The sequence below is a fragment of the Pantherophis guttatus genome, chromosome 2 (assembly GCF_059756535.1).
Source record: "Pantherophis guttatus breed Tessera chromosome 2, ASM5975653v1, whole genome shotgun sequence".
Lineage (NCBI taxonomy): Eukaryota > Metazoa > Chordata > Lepidosauria > Squamata > Colubridae > Pantherophis > Pantherophis guttatus.
Genome location: NC_142064.1, coordinates 64,973,431 through 64,994,940, shown reverse-complemented (window position 1 = coordinate 64,994,940; position 21,510 = coordinate 64,973,431). Strand labels below are relative to the sequence as shown.

At 38.8% G+C, this 21,510-nt stretch overlaps 1 protein-coding gene across 4 annotated transcripts in view; it reads right to left on the bottom strand.

The window, feature by feature from the left end:
• The window catches only part of TLE1 (TLE family member 1, transcriptional corepressor), a 74,432-nt gene extending 56,699 nt beyond the window's left edge, over positions 1 to 17,733 (bottom strand). For 3 of the 4 annotated variants that reach the window (XM_034410174.3, XM_034410177.3, XM_087886095.1), the window contains exons 1-4: positions 16,458 to 17,710; positions 15,543 to 15,643; positions 13,814 to 13,877; positions 13,412 to 13,456 (exon numbers count right to left, since the gene is read on the bottom strand). In XM_034410174.3, coding sequence (XP_034266065.1) covers positions 13,412 to 13,456; positions 13,814 to 13,877; positions 15,543 to 15,643; positions 16,458 to 16,481 — 234 coding nt within the window. In that variant the 5' untranslated portion in view covers positions 16,482 to 17,710. Of the gene's footprint in view, positions 1 to 13,411; positions 13,457 to 13,813; positions 13,878 to 15,542; positions 15,644 to 16,457 lie in introns of all 4 variants that reach the window. The other variant, XM_034410178.3, reaches the window with a different exon arrangement.
• Positions 17,734 to 21,510: the final 3,777 nt, after the last annotated feature.

Below are 21,510 nucleotides of genomic sequence, written 5' to 3'. Positions count from 1 at the left end.
ATAAGTATTCTCCCAGATTTCTATACAGGAATATTGAAAACTCCATTCTATGTTAAAAGAGTTGGATTTAGTCTATTTAGAACTGGAAAGTTGCAAGGACTTCAATTGTCTTAAGTAATTACTGCAACTGGGATTACCACTCTAGTATTCACTCCAAATCTCTTTACTGTGGCATATGAATAAAAACAATAAATCCCGGATGAAATATATGAACCGATATTTTCCTATTTGCTTGTAACCTCCCATTTTTATTTATCTGAATTTTATTTTCCTGTCAGTCACCAAACTGTCCTTGTAAGTTTAACAACTGTAGATTCTATTTGATAAAAAGGTGTAGCTGTGTTTCAGCCCAGAAAAATGCCAGACCTTTTCAGAGGTTATCCATGATGTGATTAAAATAATATTTTGGGGCAGGAGAAAAGGAGTAAGTGCTTCCCACAATTCAAATACAAATTAGAGATGTATAAAAAGCTAGATGTCTTAGAAAATGCAATTTCATCACGTTAATTAAACAGGATATCACTGAAAGCTTTTACTTTCAGCTACTTTTTTGTGAGAAGCAATGCTTTGTTATCTGAAAGGCAATCCAGTTTCCTGACTTCAAAAGGCACCATCCTCATTGTTCTTTGTTAGATGGGAAAAATTAAACTAAATATTCTATTCAAATCCTCAAAAATTCATCTCACCAATTAGTTCTTATAGAAGAAATCCTTATGTGGAAGTAGTCTGTAATATTAATTTTTAATGCATCTCAGAATAAATTAAAAATCTTTCTTCATTGCATAATTACAAATGACATCTGTAATTTCACTAAACTAAAGATGTATAGAGTTCCTGGGAGTTAGGTGACAAATACATTTAAAAGCAATTATTTTTATTATGATGTATAACATCTATCATCCTCTTCTCTTACTTCCTACTGAACAATAAAGCAAATATTTCATGCTTTTGTTTCTCCATATTCTGAAAAAAATATATTTGGCTATCCGGTGCACAAATAATTAACAAATTCATACACTACTGTTAAATTAGGTTCTGTTATATACAGAAGAGTTATCTGTAAATATTTGATAGTTTTCAACACCTTTGGCAAAAGCTGCTTGCAGAACAGCTATCAAGGAGGTGGGACTATACCCTCACTGTTGAGACAAACAAGACAGATGTTCCCACGTGCCTCCTACTGACAATGATGCTGTTCAAAGAATCCACATGAAGTTAGTCAGCCAGAAATGTCATTCCAAAACATTATCTCACTCTGTGCACAGAGGGCAGCTCCCACAGGAAAGGAATATATATCTCCCGCTGTCAAGAACTATCTTCCACCATCTCCAAGTGGCAGCAAATTGAGGAAACAAGAACACACACACACACACACGTACATAAATAAGGGACAGAGTGAAAGGAAAGACATGTAAACTTTATTACACCTACCGAAATGACACCTTTCGCAGAAAAATAATGAATCTCATGAAAATTCAATGCAGCTCTAATATGTCCACTGTTAGAACGTGTACTTGGTTCAATCTGACAGCATCTTTTTTATGATTAATGTAACTCTTAAGGTCCTCTTAAACTGAAGTGGTTCCTGTAGCTATTTGGATTATAGAGCCCTGAAAAATCCTGACAGCCTTGTGACATGCTTGTCATTATCATGCCATTTCCAGAAAAGCCAATCTAGAAGTCGCATGAACTGTGTATCCTAGACATGAAACCCCAGTGGAAAACTCAGTCTGCCTTGGATTAAAATCAACAGCAGCACTCCCACGTTTTTTAATTGTTTGCCACTTTGGGTATCGTATGGGTAGGAAAGCAGGCTCTAATCATGAAACAAAACATGCATTTTCCATCATCCCCCCGTTATTTTTATGCAAATAGCAGAATTTGCATAATAATAACCTTGGCTGTTTTGAGATGCATAGTTTTGAATGTTCCAGTTGCTCATAGCATCGTAATTGGACTGTTGTTTTGTGGCTGCTTTTTTTTCATCCAGCATAGCCAATACTACAGCAGGGACCAGTTGTATCTTTGCTGCTATTGCTTTAGATTGAATAAGGTGATGTGGGAGTGGAGTGTTGAGTGGAGAAAAGCAATTAAACACATGGTCAGACAGGAGAAAACTGCTTGTAGCTGCTTGACTGCCTAGTAAATTATTGCTTTTTTTCCCCTCATGCTAGGGAGAAGTTAAAAATTCAAGTGGGTGGTTGTATGAGTTCTCCAAGTGTTGTGCTTGTTCTGCTTCTGTTTTTTTAAAACAAGCAAGTAATGTAAAACATCACGCACATTTTGTGCACTCACTACTTTGCTTCACATAAAAGTGTTGCTTATGATGTTGAGGTTGTATAAATCTAGCTTACTAATGCAAGGTGGGTTTGGTTAGTTGGTTGATTGAATTATATATATATATAAGAATATATAAATATATAGTTATATATTCTCGCATCTTACAATAATGTTCTTGTATTTTAATTTTTTAACCCTTTATTATTTTTATAGCTCAAGGGGCCACACATAGCAACTCTGTGAGCTGGGTTGGGCTGAGAGACAATGATTAGCCCAAAGTCACCCAGTAGGCTGTCATGCTGAAAGCAAGACTAGAACTCAAGTCGCCTGGTTTCTAGCCTGGTGCATTAACCACTAGACCAAAATGGCTAATAATATTCACACAATTAATCAATATCAGGCCTTTTTTCCACATTGTGCAGGCAAAAATTTGTGGAAGGAACAACGAAGTTGATTTTCATCACTCTTTGGCAGACAACAAGCATGTAGACGGTATAAAAATAAGTAACAAGTGCCTAAAGAAAAATTGAGATAATTTAAGGCACATCGGAATTTTTTTTTCCTTCCCTTCAATCATGTCCAATTCTTGGAGAATGCCTGGAGAAGTCCCTGCAATTTTCTTGGCAAGGTTTTTCTGAAGTGGTTTGCCATTGCCTTCTTCCTAAGGCTGAGAGAGAATGACAAGCCAAGGTCACCCAGCTGCATTTTGCCTAAAGTGGGACTAGAACTCAAGTCTCCCCGTTTCCAACATTAACAAGCACCATGTACCCCATGCAGCTGGAGTAAAAGAACAAGGCAGCAATAGCTGGCCCCGAGTAGTAATGGTTTCCTATTGTGGAATATTCAACACTTTGAATGACTTTGTTCCAATGGAAGAGCAGACGACTTGTAATATTTCAACAGAACATTACAATGGACATTCTAGAAACAAAATACATTTTGTACTGAGCAACCCTAGGCTGAATACATTCTTATACAATATGCTGCACTGTTTGAGTGAATTTTTGCATGGTATGGGAACTGTGAAAAAGCAACCACAAAGAGGAAAACACAAATCTTATCTACATTACTTCTATTTCCTGTATCGTTCAAATTCAAAGCAAACCTAGACAATTTTAAGTCTTTTTTCTGACTATCAGAGCAATAGAATTTCAACCATAGACACAATTGTAATCTATTCTGGCCCTATTATTGTTCTTATATTATTTATGATGAGCAATTATTAGCTCTCATTTATTATATACATTGGCCAAAACAAACTTTTGGACTTAGCTAGTTATCCAGCTATTACTCACTGTGGACTTAAGACATTCTTATTTAAAAATCATCCTACAACCTAGACAACCAAATAAATAACATGCTTTATCCTCTAGAAATCCATGCATTATAATTTTGAAATATGTCATCAAGGATATTAAAAAAAAAATCCATAGAAAACCATTTGCCAAAATAAGGGAAGAAAAACTATTATGGAAAAATTAAATGTTGCAAACATGAGAAAGGAAATATTTAAGCATTAGTAGTAAGAATTAAAATACAAACTTCTGCCAAATTCATTTACTATCAATATTTTTTAAAAAAAACTTTTTTTTTTAACAAAAAAGCATAACTCCTCAAGTTTCTGGGGCAGGGGGAAAAAAAACCTTTCAAAAGGACAGTATGATCACCTAACTGAAACTGAAACTATATATTTAGCTTTTCCACAAAACAAGCAACCAACTGTGTTCAAATCCCTGCATTGGTGCTATAGAGATTTCAACAAAATAGTGCTGAAAACTCCATCTGAATGAGCAAAATGTTCTTGCCATTTATATACAGTGTAACAGTAATCCACCAGGGAATAAAGGTCAAGGCTGCCCTTTTGGTCATTACCGAATCATTTGAGATGATCTGTGGTAAGGAAAATCGAAGACTGCGAGTATGCTGCAAATGGCTTGACCTCAGTCCAATTTTTGTCTCCATCTGTCTAACCCATATAAGGATGAAAGCTTTTTACAGGGTTCTTTTTAAATCTATGTTGTAAGGCACGAATCGGTTTGATATAGCGTTAATAAGGGGGAAAGTAGGCTTCTCTGACTCAAAAACACATTTAGATTGTTATTTATCACTTGAAGTATGTCCTTCTCTCAGAAGTTACTTTCCTTACATCTGTAAATTGTTAACAAAATGGCTTAGAGATACCTTCACTTTGCCAGGGAGGGCAGAAAGCATCCAATTTGCAGCCTTCCACAAGAGTGACTTGCAGGACAAAAGAGTCTTGCACAAAGACAGTAAGTGAAACTGACAGTGGAAGTTATTTTGTGCAGCATACCTTCTTTTTTAAAAGGTTTCATTTGCTCAGGGAAAAAAAAATGAGTCTTCAAGATAACCTGAAAAAGCCAACATAACAAAAAGTCCAAAGGATATAATCAAGGTTATAATGGCCATCATAACTTGCTTGCCTTTAAAGAGCTGTATGAAAAGTTGTCACACATTTAAAATCAAAATGTTAAATAGTCAGACATATGAAGTCGCTGCAATTTCAATTATTTAAGTCCTCGGTTTACAACCGTTCATTTAGTGACCATTCAACGTTACAACTGCACTGGAAAAGGTGACATGATCATTTTTCACATTTACGACTGTTGCAATATAAGCCTGGTCATGTGATCAAAATTTGGACGTTTGGCAAGTGGCTCATATTTATTACGGTTGCAGTGTCCCAAGGTCATGTGATCACCTTTTGTGACCTTCTGACAAGCAAAGTCAATGGGGAAGCACGATTTACTTAGCAAGATTCACTAACTTCCCAACTGCAGCAACCGTGTTACTAAATTCATAACTGTGGCAAGAAAGGTCATAAAATAGGGCAAAACTCATACTTAACAACTGTCTTGCTTAGCATCAGAAATTTTGGTCTCATTTGTGGCCATAAATCAAGGACTATCTGTACAACTTTTGCTGCATTCAGCTATCTCACAATAGCGTGCATTATTAAACACCATATTTTTAAAGCTAATGTGCTGGCTAGGATGATGGAAACTGAAATCCTTCACCTCTGGAAGGTGCCAGTTGGTAAAAAAGGCTGTTTTCTTATTTTGGCCATGACAGCAACGTATTAAGAGGCTCTGTGCCATATCTGGAGGATTAAGCCCCCACAGTATATCAATGTCAAGCAACAGCATGTCAAACTAAGATTCAATTCAGGTAAGTGCCATTGCCAAATGTTCTTGTTCCCAGACGTGCTTTAAGATTATTTTTATTGCTTAAAATTTAATTTGTTCCAACTCACATCTCCATGACAACACCGGCTAGCCCTGCAAATCATTTGGGTAATTGGATACCTTATCTCTCTATTGCTCTCAAATCGAATGATTCTGCTAGAATTGTAACAGCCAATCATGTTTACAGGCCTCCTGAGTAATAGACTTAGAAAAGTAGCCACATTCATCTCCTATTTACAGCCATATTAACCATTACACAAAGAAGTCGTGAAGGTGGCCTCCCAGTATATTTCAAGTTATCAGTGTTGTCACCATTAATATTGCAATCAACAGAAAGAGTTGTGAAGCCATAATCAAACAGATTAAATTCAGATTGATAAAGAGGCATGTGCGTGCATACACATAAACTAGATGAGCTTTGATCAATGACTGTCTACAAATATTAGTAAAACAGTGCATCACTTCAGTTCTAGCAACCTTATATCCAATAGAACCGTGCATGCACTTTAAAAATGATTGCTATGTTATCATTCTACAATATATCATGCCTCCATGTTTAAAAAAAATCAAATATGCATACGATACAGATCTTGATATATCAGAAACAAAACCTACATGTTTTGGGCAGCAACAATGCAAGTGGGTACTAAATTCAAAAGGCCATTCACGTCTTTCTAAGGATTCATATTTTTTATTCGCAAGAAGTTGACATGTAATTTGACTGAAGGAGATTTCATTCTCTTAACCGGTTAGTGGATAAGACTGTTAACATTTTTACTAAATACCATAGTTCTGCACATTCTGTTATCAGAACAGCTTCACTGATTCAGTGAATCAAGTCAAGTCACATATAAATACATGCCAATGCCTTCCAAATCCTTAAAGAGCAACATGGGATTTTTTTTGGGGGGGGGGGGGTTGATCATATACATTTCTCTATTATAAATAACTGCATATATGCTGGCTTGTCTTTTCTTGAAAAAAGCATAGGAAATAATTAAGAGAACAATTTTCTCTATTCTTAACACATGGTACATAGTATCTTTTCTAGTCTTTTACTAAGCAACTTTAACATTCATTTATATGAGATATTGCTACTGATGTTAAAGACAAGAATTTTTAATGGAAAAAAACCCCTAAATTGCGAAGTATTTTACTCTACTGATATCATTCTTGAAAGTAGGCCAATACATAAACTTTTGCATAAACAAATATCCACTATTGTTTCATGCAAAGTCTGATTACATATTTAAATATAAAATATTTTATCGCCCAATTTTAGAGAAGAATGTGTGAACTGCACACACACAGACACCCGGTGTAAAGGTGCAGCACTTGAGATTAATAAAAGCAGCATGAGGCTACTATCTCTTTGACGTTGATTGCACATCCACTTAAGAAGGAAATGGTTAAATGGTAAACTCGCCTCACAGAGTACCAGACACAACTTCTGTCTCTTCCCATTAACAGCAAGGGCAGAGTTGCTTGCAAGTTATCACTGTGGTTTGAAAACCAGTTAAGTGGGGAATCCAAATTTAGAATGACACTACATGAAGTATACTATAGTTTAAACCTGAACTGATGGACCACAACCATGGGTACTTGCTGTGGTTTTCAATTAAGTCAATTGTAATATTAGTTATAACGGTTAGAATATCAAAATGGAATAAATCATCGCCATCGCCTTGTTATGGACATTCATTTCCTACATGTGTAAACACGTTTGAAAACCACAAAGGTGATTTGCAGGTCATCTTACTTTGGCTGTACAAAAGGGATAGCGATCGTTCTATACTGAATTCTAATAAAGCACATTTACTGCCTCATTTTATGGCTATACATGAACCATATCTTTTATGCTGTAAGAGGTCATATTAAATATAGATCTGTGAAAGTATCTTAAGTATCTTTATCAAGTGTTAAATAGAAACTCGATTAATTTAGTTTTGAGTAAATACATATAGGACAAAGTTGCAAGGGAGGGAGGGAGCAGTATCATGTGCACTTTTGGTTTGTTTGTGTGGGTTTTCCTGGCAAAGTGAAAATTAATTTGTTAATTTAGACTACCTCTATTTAATCTAAGCAGAAAATCCAAAGAATTCCATGTAGTAGATTGGGGATGGACTTCATATCTGTTTAGGCTTAGCATCCTAGCCAGACAACAAACAAAATCCTTTTTGCTCTGTTCCTCCAGAAAATGGAAAACTACCCTTTTGTTTTCATTCAGTAATCCACAAAAGCTTTTCAAATGGCTCAAAACAGAAGTTGCAGCAGTTTGTTCTTTAAATCAATTCTCTTCTTAACCATCCACTAGATGTTCCAGCACAGAGAAAGAACAGTCCTTCTCCCTTCTAATTCAAAAATCCATACTGCCATTGCCCTTGCAAACTGCTAAACAAGCAGTATTGGCAATTCACTTGTGTTCAGTAATATATTTACTGCAAATCCCAATGGCTTGTCTCTTAATGCAGTTTTTTTCCTATTGTGTATGTTCTTGTCAATACACTGACTGGTCACCTTATTCCATAAGCTACTTTGACTACTTGTTTACACAAGATATCAAAAGACCAAAAACAAGGCAGGGGACTTTCCTTGATTTTCTGTCCAACAATTTATGTCACCAGTCCAAAAGCAGCATGCTACACAAGAGATCAGGCACCTCCTAACTGGAATCACTTTTAATCAGCTTAATTTGGGAGCTATTCTGATTAACCTGGATAAAATTAAGATAATTATGCTATAGCCATGCTGACTAGCATATAATAACTATGTTCCAAACTGTGGTTTCAAGAAGCATATCCAACTACAACAATTTCCTCTTTTCAAACAAAGATGTGTTTCATTTCATTTAGTTTATTTGAAATTTTGTAAGGAGTACTGATAGAAATCTCTGCTATGAATATATAAAAGCTTCAAATGCCGGTGACAAATTAATAGTGTAAAGGATTGTCTTATTGTGGTCTTATAGGCTAAAAATTATACAAAATACTATGAAGAATTAAATATCTAAAAGGCAGGAATTTAAGATAAAAATGTGAAGAAAAATTAGAACTGAAGGAGTAGGTTTGTATTTTTCCAACACTAGGCTTCTCTGACCTTTGGGGTGTGGGGCAATGACAAAATTCATTAGTGCTCAAATATGTTCACCTAATATCTTGATGACAGAAAATCAAGATACCGAGAAAGTCAGAAAGCAATAAGTGAAATACAAGCAGCCAAGCAAAAGGAAATCTATTTTTAAAAAGCCAATCTTTTGCTGAGATGGTAATTCTGGGTTTGAGAATATATTGCATCACAATTCAGAAAGATACCTTGATTTATGCTACTCCACACGAAACCATTTCCATGCATTAAAAAGGTAATACTTAAAATTCTATGCGCCTGACATTAACTTGCTATAAAGAAGTTATTAGTTTCACAAATTCATCTGAGTTCCCATTTGCAATCTAAATTAATGAAGCCACATTAAAAAGTTCATGGAGGAAGACTAGTCCAATATCATGATCACTCCTATTCAAAGAACTGTGCAAAATCAAGAAAATATCTGAATTGTCTGAAGCTATCTACTACCTACGATGTCACGAGCAACCATCAGGAGATACGGCTGTTGAACACAGACAGCTTTGTGAGTGGCTCCTTCAAAGAAAAGACTGGCACTGTTAGCACTATGCTCCATTTTTGAAGTTGTAATTATTTGGAAGCGAGAAGGCAGCAAGCCAAACAGAAAACCTCAGCAGGGCAAAGTAACAAGCTTGCCTGAAGGCAGGTCAGAGAGATCATAGCTGTCCCCTCAGAGGAGACAAAGGCCCACCTGTCACTTTTAGAATGGCAGGAACTCAAACACTGTAGTAGTTTATATAGTCTGTCTGTGGGCTCAGCAGTGATCAATCTTCATTTGGCTGACTGCCACTGAACTAAGGCTAACCTTACCCCTAAACAATTGGGGTTTTAACACACAAGAAGGTTTACTTTCTGGTTTACTCTGAAGGCCATCAGACAGGAATGATGAAAATGACACAGAAAAAACATTTCCCATGCAGCTACTAATATCCAAGAAACCCTGTATCTTGGCAGCAAATTTACCACAGTAATCATTGCTAACCCTAACTGCCATAATGAGTAAGTATTTTTAAAAATGAAACTCATAACCTTTAAGCAATTCCCTAGAAAGATCTGTATCAGCCCTAGACTAACAGCATAGTTTTTGAAATGCAATTAGAGAAACAAAAGGAAGAAAGTACTATGATAAACTAGCAAAAGGCTTAAAATCATATATACATAAGCAAAATATGCAATCTAAAGGGAAAAAACACTTGCTACAATTGTTTGTCAGATCAAGGATTAAGCTTACTACTGGTTAAATTAAAGCAATGCTTCATTTCCTGCACTACCCCAGGTTCTCTATTTTTGTCCTTAAAAAAAAAAAAAGATGAATCCAGGGATCCCACAAATAGTAAAGAATTCCCAGGACAAACCCGTTGATGAGGAAGGTAGAGGTTTTTTTTCCCTACTCCCTTAGTCTTACCAAAGCAAAGATAACCTTGCAAGGCACTCAACTCTTGATGGCTATATCCACACAGTACTTTTGGAAAATAACAGAAGTGGTTTGCAAATGGAATGCATTTTTAAAAAATAAGTGCTTTCAGAGCTTAGTTGTTTGCTTGCAGATAGTTTGTTGCCCAAGTAGTTAGTATTTTCAAGTGTTAGAAGGAAGTGGGGAAACCACACTCTCTTCTAGCACTAAATATGTTACCTAGTCAGGTAAGGAAACATCTGCAAGCAAATAAGCAATGATACAACCATCAATAACATGATGCTCAGAGAGCATCAAGGACTTCATAGTTCAACCCTGAACAATAGATATTCTCTTCTATTGTTTTATTTTAACTTCCCAATCTATTCAAAAAGATTTGGAATTACAGCATTCTCTCATCCAAGAACTAACTAGGGCTGACCCCTTTTTAGGGTGAGATCAGATAAAGGTAGTTACATGCTGACACCTGTTCCAGCACATTTGTTTCATGCCCTAAATAATCCATTCCAAAAGATTGAAGAGGAACTTTTCCACATAAGAGTTACTACAAGGGAAGATCAGTGAAATTTGCTCTCCTCCTTGGTGGATTCTACAAACAGAATTTCTACTGTATCAAAGGCCAAAGAAAATTGTGCAATTAGTCAACCCAATAAATAATTGTGATAAGTAGAAAGTACTGATTTACAGGTAGCAGCTTTTTGTCTGAGATGTTATGCTGGTCCTTAGCTCATTGCTCTAACAGGTCTAAATGCAAAGAATTTTTTTTTAAATCTCAATGTTTCTGGAAATCCTGCTAATATGGATATCTAGCTCATTTTATTCCCCCAGCAATCCTTTGAGGGAGGTGACACGACAGACAATGATTGATACAAAGCTATCCAGTAACTCTGAGGTTGAGTGGGGTCTTGCCCAGACTGTTACACTAGATAAATGCAAATAACTAATGGTATATTAAATAAAGAATGAAATAAAATATGAGTAGAGAATCATCGTAATTTTACAAAAGATGGCCAGAATCCGAAACATAATTTCCTGGATGCCATCCACTTTGCTTAAAGGCAAAAGACATGCAAAGAGGGAATAGAAAGAGCTTGCCTACATCAAATTATGTTCCTACCAAGCAGGTAGAAGCCTGTTCAACCAATGTTGATTTTCACTTTTGGAAAATACTGCCAACACAAAATAACAGCCATGGAAATAAGGGCAAAATAATCCCATAGATTAACATGACTTTTTTCTTGTTATTATTTTGCCATGCTACTGCAATTTCCTTTGCTAAAGTTTGGAGTGAAGGGGTCATAGATCTCTGAAAGCATCTTTCCACATTTATAACATTAGATGCATGCATCTATGACATTACAATTGATGAAAAAAATTCCCATCACTACATTTTGTATTTAAAAAAAGTCAGTTATGATGACTTTTATGTCTCCTGATGGTGCCTTGCTAAGCATTTGGTTATAAGCCATAAAACAGGAATAATTTCAGCCTGTCAGGAGTCTAGCTAATGCCCAGTTTCCCCCTAGAGAGAATTCCTGTCAAATGTAATGAGAGCTCTGAAGACCCTCTCTACAACATAATGAGCACTTAGGCCAGGCTGGTGATCAGCCAGCAAAAAGCATCAATTGGAGCCTAGCTACTCCCTGGGGGATACACATCAACAGTTTTAATAAGAATTATGATTACTCTCCAGCAAATGCCTAAGAACATACTGTTCATGTTTAAATCATGAAATTCTCACATACACACATGCTTTTTTCCAAGATGAATTCATTTTCTTTTTTCAACAACATTGTTAAGATAGAGAAATAGTTAACTGTGTCGTACATGAAAAGTATATGGTAAAATCATTGCTACTTCTGTTGTACACCATATAAAAAATAGCAAATTTCTACCAAATATAAATATTATTTTGGCAATTTCCTTTTACAGAAATAATATAGACAATGCTTATTGTATCTGAAAATGTTATTTATAAATTTCATATTCAGACTAAATAAAATTTGGTACACGAATGCACAGACTAAAATAACACTCTCAGTTCCAAAGCTCTTTCAGTTTTGTTTGTTTAATCTTTAAATAAATCCAGTTCTCAACTTCAGTTTCCAATTTACACATTTGGTTTGCTGTTAAAGAAGAAATTTTTAAAGCTAGTCACAATGTTGGACAAAAGTATGACCAATTAAGCTCATAAAAACCTGTGATCTGGAACAGGCTATTAGTAAGTTTTAAGCAAATGGCAGCCTACACATTTTCAGGGGAGGGGGAATGGAAAACATCAGTTTTTAGTGCAATGTAATAGTACTATTTTCAAAGCAAATAGAGAAAAGTATGAAAGGAAAAATGGGAATTCTTAATACCCAAATTTCAACAATTTAGTTAAGGCTTGAAAGCTGCCATTAATTTATGCAACCAAATGTTTAATATGTAAATGTCAAATGCACTACCTATACATCTAAAAAGCATCTACTTTTGAGGGAATCTGTAATTCTGGATTACCAAAGGTTCTTGCATCTGATGGATTTTACACATACTCCCCCCAAATCAAAGAGCTCAGAATTACAAAAGCAGAATTCAGCATTCAAGCACACTTGCTTAATGGGAGCCTTTGAATACACTGAAGATGTGAAACCTGAACGAATCAATTTCTTCACTTTGCCTTAGCTGGTCAGCCATGCTCCTTAATTTAATGAAACAAGAGTTTCAGATGAAATAGCACATATACATCAAGAAAGAATTGTATTGTTGCACTTTGAAATGTATCCAACTGTGCAACTTCATCTAATGATAATTTTTTTTAAGAGGCCATCGATTTCTGAAAGACTTATTGTACCAGCATCTTGATGAAAAAGTGGATGTCAGCATATCTACAGAATATTTACACCCTGCCATTAATGCTTTCTTTGGCAGACAATAACTACTCAATTGAAGGTCCTTTGGGCTGAGCAATCATTTAGCTTTCTTTCTCTTATGAGGTCCTTAGTGCCTTGTTCCAGTTCAATACTCTTTTTATTCACCATTATAGCAGCCATAAGTGTGAATTTTATGGGAACTTGCAAACTCAGTCATAAGGAATGCTTTCCAAGTCACTAATCTTTTCATGCTTTTTAAATGGCTTGGATTTGAGCAACCATCAACATATGCTGCCTAGACATAAAATACTGGTTAGGCAAATTCACGGAGGTGTCGACCCCAAATTTTCTTCATGAAAACTATTTCCTTGAAAATATTTAATTTTAAGCATCTCTCATATATAATAGCAAAGGCCAAGATAGTATTTATAAAACTAAATGGAAATTTATAGGGAAATTTTCTCTATAATTCTCCAACCTTTTAGATATTCATGTAATGTAATTTTGTACTAACACAGAATTCAATAACAACAATTTCTTACCTGTTTGTGCATTTCAATATTTAATCCATATGACATTTCATAATACTGTGAACAAAGCAGAGAAAAGTTTATTTAAAACAGAGATAACACACAAAACAGCGGTTCTATCATGCCCAGAATTTCCATTTTCTCTTGTTCCAAACAAGCAGAAGTAAACCAATATATTAAAACTGTGGTAAAGCTGATTTTAATGAACAACAGTAAATGTCCTAAAATATATTCAGCAATGGAGCAAGCTGCTAAGGGAGATCCTGAGTCTTTTACTGGAGGAAGTTAAACAGAAGCTACCAGTTGTTAGGGATACTATGCCCTTACCAGGGGTCTAGATTAGACTATTTTTCATGTTTTCTTCCAACTCTGATTTTACATTTTACTAAAGCACATAAACAAGATTGTACTTACCATAACGTAGTGCCTTTGCATTTCTGTCTTTTCACTTGCAAGCTTCTCACATTCCAACTTAAGGCTACAAAGATAAAGGTATGTATTTGTTTTAAGATATGAATTTAAGATATGATTTTTATTTACATATTGTTTGTTGTTTTGTTCTGGGGTCTCAAAGTAGAAATACAGAGATGTTTAGCAACCCACTTTTAATAGATGACAACATTTGAATATGCAGAGGAGATCAAACAGATGAAAGTGTTCCTATGTAATATAGAAATAATTTAATATAGTGGGAAAATATTTTTAAAGAGGTACTAAAAAGGAATTCCAGCATTCCTTTGAAAGATTCAGAAAATACATTTCTATAAAAATCCATATGAATTATTAGCAAATACTTCAGTTTGCATTTTCCCAAAATCAATTTTTCAAATATAACCAAACTAAATAGCTTTTGCCCATCATGTAAACTACTTGGTGATAATGCAGCACTGTAATTTATAGTAGTTTACATAAACTTTTAATTAGACCCAAACATAATTTATAGCTTTCAGTTGAAGTAAAATAACCTAAATCAAGCTGCCAAGCTTCAAATTCATTTACAAATTATTTCCAATGGAAATTTACTTCTAGGATTGGGATTTTAATTCTATTAACTAAAAATAAAAGCCTGAAGGTCATCAAGCCAAATCCTTTAGATAATTAAAGCCTTTCAGTTTTACTGCTATGATTAAAGGGTATTTGTAGGTGTGTACCATAATTCCTGCTCTCTCTCACACAATTGTAAAAACTTTACTGTTTGAATACTACTTATTTGAACAGGCTTGATCTTTGCAGTTAAGGCTGTGTACACAGTGTGCTTGAGCTATATAACAGCTGAGCTCAGTTTTATATATGTATGTTTGTTTGTTCAAACCAAACCAAGATAATATACTAACCGTCTGGCCCTGGAACATGTTTACTTTAAAGATGTGTTCCTTAGATTTTTATTAGACATGCATTTTACTCACATGTACGTACAAGTTAATGTTTTAGTAAATAACCCTAACTTGATTTCTTGTTTGCAAATTGTGCTTTTGAAAACTTTGCTGAACTTTTATGCATGCTATCTTGGGAATATTTTTCACTGAACTAAATAAAACATAATTCTAAGTAGACCACACACACAGGATCAAACAATGGCCAAAATAAGCATGCAAACACTTTATTTTGTAAAAATGTTTTACTTAGCATGCTCTATTCTCTCAGGAGCTGTGGGAACCCAGTTAAATAAGGTTTTTTTATTTTTATTTTTTATTTTTTTTCATTGGCATGCTGGAATATGAAGACAGGAACCCTGGTTGACCAAATGTCAACTCAGTCTCTTAAAACTTTCCAGAGCAAATATTGACAGTTCCTGTAAAGCTCTGAAAGCACATAGGAAGATGGAGGTAGCAAGAGAGCAGCTCATACACCTAAACTGTATTAACCTAACACAAATAAAAACAATAGCCAGATCCACCAGCCTGCTTGCACACTCACCTTCAGTGAGTGAGTGACAGACTTTTCACTGCCTCCTCACGCCACCACCTGGGCATAACTACTAAGTACATTTGGAAGAAGCAAAACACACCCTATATATACTAAGGAGCACATTATGGAGCCTTGAAAATCTCATCCCAGAAGAAACCTCCTTTCTCCAAGTGCAATTGGGGGTGGGGTTGGGGGAAAGGCGATGCCTTTCTATGCTGACCAGAGCCATTCTCACCTGTGATACTGAGCTTGGAGAAACTGGAACTCCTCTTTGATTCGGTCTAGAGACTCCGGGATTGTGAATTTGAAGGGCTGTCCTGCAGCTTGGTGTGGCGTCTGAAGAGGAAGGAAGGAAAGAAAGGAGGAAGGGGGCACAGGAAGAAAAGGAAGGGGGGGTTGTGAGGAAACTGTTGAGACGGTAGACGAAGTTGCAGCCGCCGCTACCGAGGGAACAATGCCACCTGGCTCAGAAAGAGCACGTGGCAAGGGCAAAGGCAGAACCCCCCCCCCCACCGAAACCGCCTTTGTAGGGATGCCCCATCCAGAACTCGCTGCTATATTCTTCATTTAAAAAGCACCGCCACGCCACTGGCGGGCAAGAGAGCGCTCCCTCCAACGTCCTCTTCCTTCCAGGAAATGGCAGCAGCGGTGTCTCGCATTCGGGCTTTGAGGAGAAAGTACCCGCCGCTCTTCGACTTTACAGGCTGGGTCCTGAACCGGGGAAAGGGAAGCGAAGCGGCCCCCGCCAGGGCTACGAGTAAACAAAAGGGGAAGCCGCACGCGCCGACGCTCCCCCCCTCCTCCTCCCCGCCCGCCGGTCGTCCCCCCCCCCCAAAAAAAAAAAAAGCCAAGCGAGGCTTTTCAAACCAACCCCGGCCAGGCCAGCTGACGAGGCAGAAGTTTCCCAGGCCTTTCCTCGCCCGCCCGCCCACACACAGACACACCGCTTCCCCCAAAAAAAGCTGTTTTCGGCCCTCCAAGAGTTCGCAGAGGGCCAACTGAAGGAGCCAATTACACTTTCGGACTTCCTGCGTTTAGCCAAGAACCCCGCGCGTTACTTTTTTGCCCGGGAAAAGGGGACCGGGTGGGGGTTGACGGGGGGGTGGGGTAGGGTGGAAGAGGTGAGGAAGCTTACGGGAAGGCCACTTACGGGATGCCGGCTCTGAGGAAACATGGCTCTGGCCGCCGCTTTCCTCCTTCGCAGGTCTCGCCTCGCCTCGACCCCCTGAACTTTAGATTCCGCGGAAGCTCCAGAGCAAACGCCAGGTGGGAGGAAAGCGGGGAAGGGCGCTTACTCCGCTTCTTGGCTCAGCTGCAAGCTCATCCTCCCCCCACCCCCACCCCCACGCGGCTTCCCTCCAGCCCCAGCCCAGCCGCTTCCTTTGTTGTTAGCTCGAGAGAGCGAGGAAAGGAAAAGTCACCGGGGATCTGCCCGAGCAAGCGCAAGAGATGGCCAGTCCGGGATGGGTCCTTCCTCGCCGCGCCGTTGTTGTTGTTGTCGCCGCTCCTTGGGCTTCCTGGAGGGGGGGGGGGTTTCTTTTATTTTCTTTTTTTTTCTTCCAGGAAATAACAACCTTCCTTTCCTCGGCCGCCAAACGCACTTAGTAAAGACCCAACAAACAAAACAACCAACCAACCACCCGAAAGATCGGTGGCTTTGGAGTCGATCGGAGGAGAAAATCCAAACAAGTCAAAGGGGCTCTTTTCCGACGATCGGGGTGCGGGGCTAGAGCCGAGGAGCGCCCCTGCGAAAGGCCGCGCTCTCCTCGCCTCGGGAGAACGATTCAGGCCAGATCGGGCGCGGGACTCGAGGAAGGAAATCGAGGGAGAGGGAGGGTTACGAGACAGGAGCCGGACTGAAGAAAGAGTCCTGAGAGTTACACGGAAAAAACACCCCACCCCCCACACTTCAGCCGCTCTTCTCCCTCCTGGTACCCACTCTTCCCACCGCAGTCGGTCTCCAAATCAAGAGCCGCTTCTCCCTCGGAGTCGTGCCGAGGCTGTCTTCTTAGGCCCGGCAGCGCCTCGACCAGGATCCCCACGTTAGAATCCCGAAACGAAACCCCCCATTTGGAGCAGAAGCATCCCGGGCGGACTTCTCGCGGCGGCCTCTGGTTTCCCTTCCGCTGCTTTTCTTTCTCTCTTGCTCAACCCCGGGCCAAAGTTCTTCTTTGCAAGATCCCTCGAGGAACCATCCAGGCGGGGGTGGGGAGAAGGCGAGACCTTCTCCTCCCCCCTCCCCAAAATTATCGCAACGATTTTTCTTCCATGGAGACAAAACCGGCACGTAATAAGAAAACTCCGCAGGACACACAGCCCAGCTCGGCGGCGGCGGCGGCAGGATCTCAATAAACGGGACACAATGTATCCGCCCGCGCTGGTTACATTAACACGCGGTTTCACACTCCTCGAGCTAACCAGCCTCTTGGCTCCGCCCCGAGCGAGAGGGAGGAGGGCGTAGGGCCAATCATCTGCTTAGGAACCAACGTGGGGCAATGACATCAGACCAATGGCAGGCGACTCTGGTAAGCGTCACCTCCCCTTCTGCCTCCCTCCCCCTTTCCTAGGAAGCCTTTCTAGTTGAGCTGCAGGACCCCTCTGAGCGAGCCAATGGGAGGCAGCGGAACGTTCAGGCAGGCAGGGAGAATAGGAAGGTCGGGGAGAAGGAGAGTGGAGAGGCTGGGCTGTCAATCAAAGTAACGTGGGGTAGAATATGCGAGTGAGCAAGAGAGAGAGAGAGAAATAACTGCTAGGCTCTCTCTCTCCCTCTCTCTCTCTCTCTCTCTCTCTCTCTCTCTCTCTCTCTCATATTCTTCTTTTACGTTGCCCCACTCTCTCCAGAAATCTGTGAAAATAACGCGGAGAGATAAATAATGCATCCCTCATTCAGGACAAGCAGTACCTACAGTTAGATGGATGCTTCCCTGTTTAAGCTAATGGAGGGATCGAGGGGCATTGGTGTCGCCTTGGAGGATGAAGTGTTCACAGCGATCTTGTTCCTCGGAACAAGCCTCCTTGTAGTGCTTCCGGAAATGCAGCCTCTTCTCACAACACTTTTCTCTTTAATTTTGTCAGATGGGGGAAAGTGTAGGCTGAAGTGCCCCAGGTAGCCACAAAGACTTAAGAAGCACGCTGGTATCTATCCATAGATTTAAATATATTCAGCAAATATCACAGACGTGAAGTGGCCGTCTTGTTTCTTAGGGCCTTGTTGGAGGTCGTCTTATCAGGTGATTTTAAAACTGCTGTTTCAGCTCAGGCTGATGCCCAGTTCTTTGAAAGTTTCCAAGTGACAGCTATTGTGATAACTCCTCTTAGGAAACTCTAGCCTATTTTGTTAAAGATAGCCTGTAACAAGAGGCTGAGGCTCCATTCCAGTTTGGCAAAAGAAATCCTTCCATTATTGAAACTTTGGCAGGAGAGGTCCCCAGCAAAGTACTTGAGCTTTTGCAAACATCTTTGGTGGGCTTCTATTGTCTTCTTTTAAAGTTTCACCCCATGATGATTATGCTAAGGAATTTCCTTATTCATTTGTGTCCCTTCAGTTGAGGAAGGAGAAAGAAGAAGCATGATACTTTCTTTCTGATAACCTTATTGATAGTTCTTCAAGTGAACTTGGGACATCCTGAAGTGAGGATTTTGTTTTCTTTTTAATTTGCTAAATTTCCTGGTAAAAGGGTTGAAAAGGCCCTCGTTGGTTCAAGTTTGGGAGCAGAACAAGGACTCCTACCGTTTCTTCAGAAGTTCAGCCAAGCCAATCCTCCAGTGCGGGGGTCTCCAACCTTGCCAACTTTAAGCCTGGTGGACTTCAACTCCCAGAATTCCTGCAATTCTGGGAGTTGAGGTCCTCCAGGCTTAAAGTTGCTATGGTTGGAGACCCTTGCTCCAGTATACCCAAGCCAACAGACAAGGACAAGTTTACTTTCGTACATTCTTCATTTTGTTCCCTGAACCATCCAACATCTAATTGCTTTCATCTTTTCTTAAATTTTCACTATGAAACTAACATCTGCATACTCTCTTTAAAGTCTGCGGTTGACAGGTCCTTAACTCCTTCTTGTATGAGTGGTTTCCATTTCTGGGATTAGATCAATGCTAGGCTTCCTTTTCCCCCTATTTCTCAATCAAACTTACAAATCCTGTTCTTTATGCTTATTGTATGATTCTAAATCCCCTGATTTAGAAACATTCTCAGTTTATGTTGAGTTCTAATCCTCCTGAATTTATTTTAATTTTTCTGAAGGGTTTTTTTTTCTTTTCTGTTTTTGGCTTTAAGCTTTTTCCAGGGTTCACCAAGTCACAAGATACTTTATATGTGGGCTCAATTTACATATACTACCGTAGTGAGTATCCAGGCAGGTAAATGAAAGTATTTACAGGCTGATGGAGAACGTCAGGCAGACATGACTCAAAAATCAAGGTAAACCTGAATCATTAAATCTGAGTAGCTCTGGAAAATCAATACCTTGCACTTTCTTTTGTTCTTTGCAAGCTTGCTTTGTATGTTCTGTTATACTCTTGTCTCATTGTTTGTGCTCTTGGTGGAGAGAGGTTGAAGTGTTGATTATTGAAAATATTCCTGAATGTGATTTTGGTACTTGAGGCTGGCAGAGTGGTTGGGAAATTGTTTGTTTGATGGAGAATGCTCCATGGTTTGCTACTCGCTTGACAGAAAATACACGCAGCATTACCTGAACACGACTACCGCTTTTATCTCACCTCTAACTTTCCTGAGATTCACTTAAACTGCACTAGACAAAGTTACCATAGTTGTGTCAGATTAACAGCTGGACAAAGTACCTCTTGGTCTCACCTTGGTTAGAGGGAAAGATCTTTTATCAGAGTCCTTTGTCCATTTTGAAATCCGAGCTTAAGTGGCCCTATATTACCAGAAGCTCCAAAAGTGGGTTAATTATGTGGGGGATAGAGATTGGAGAGGCACAAAAGGGTTTATCTGGAAACAGGGCAGGCCGCCTTAAGCAACACACCTTCCCCTTCCTCATTGTTGTGGATGTTGGGAAATTTGGTAAGCTATTCCCTTCTGAGAACATTGCTCACTTCCTCCCTTTCTGTTATTCTGAAGTTAATTGAACTGCACTGGGTAGCATTAAAAGGTTATTCCGGGGCAGGAATCTGGATCTACGGTTGGTTTAGTATCCCTGGATTTGAGTTGGAGAGTTGTAGTGTGAAATCTTCTCTTTGTCCCCCTCCACAGATGGCTTCCAAAGTCCTGGCTTCACTGCTAAACCATATTGGGCAGCTCCGAGCATAAAGAATCTGGAACATTGTGGCTGCATAGAAGCTGTGGTGCCCTCAGCTTGGCAATAGGCCTTCTGAGCAGCGCTCTTCCCCCTTCCCTGTTTGGAGAGGAATTTATGCTTAGTTTGTTTTTGGAAGAGGCAAACTGAGAAAGCATCTTTAGGATTTTTTTTTTTTTCGTGCTTTGCTGCTCAGTTTTGCTTGCTTTAAAGCAGACCAGCAGGATATCTTTTGGATTAAGTGGCATTTGGGTGTTGCACAGGAAAAACAGTACTAATATATTGAAGTAATCTCATTCTTTGCAGTGTACTTTTAGTTGTTGATATTGTTCCTTTGTTGGTGTCCTTCGGGGATTCAGTGTTTGTTTGGTCTGTGCACGTGCATTTCATGTGAATGTATATTTCATTTATCAAGTAGAGATAACTTTTGTTATTACTTTCACTGTCTCTCTCTCCCCCACCTCCCCTGCTTTCCAAATAAATCTGGCAAGAAGCAAAAGACTACCTGTATCATCCCTCATATTTGTTTTGAATAAATCTTGCATTTCTACTGGTGATAAGATAGTAAGATAAGCACTTTGAAACCAATTTTTAACAGGCTAATTGGGGGTGGAAGTGTCTGCTATTGACAAAAGTTCATTGAACCAGAAAATAGGGCATTGGGGGAGGAATTTGCATAATGTGATCACTACAAATAAAAAATTGAAGTAAATTGCATTTTCATGACGATATTTCTAAAATGATGCAAATTGCAATGGAAATTGGGTCCACTATAGACAAAATCTGTTGCATCAAGATCCACTAAAACAAAGGATCGCTTTGAACTGAAAGTTAAAGTTAACTTTCTTATTTCAAAAGGACGGAAACATTTTTCCAAAAGTGTTTAAACTGAATCTGCTTCAGAACCAAAGGATAAACTTTCCAAACTTGAGAAATTTGTAATAA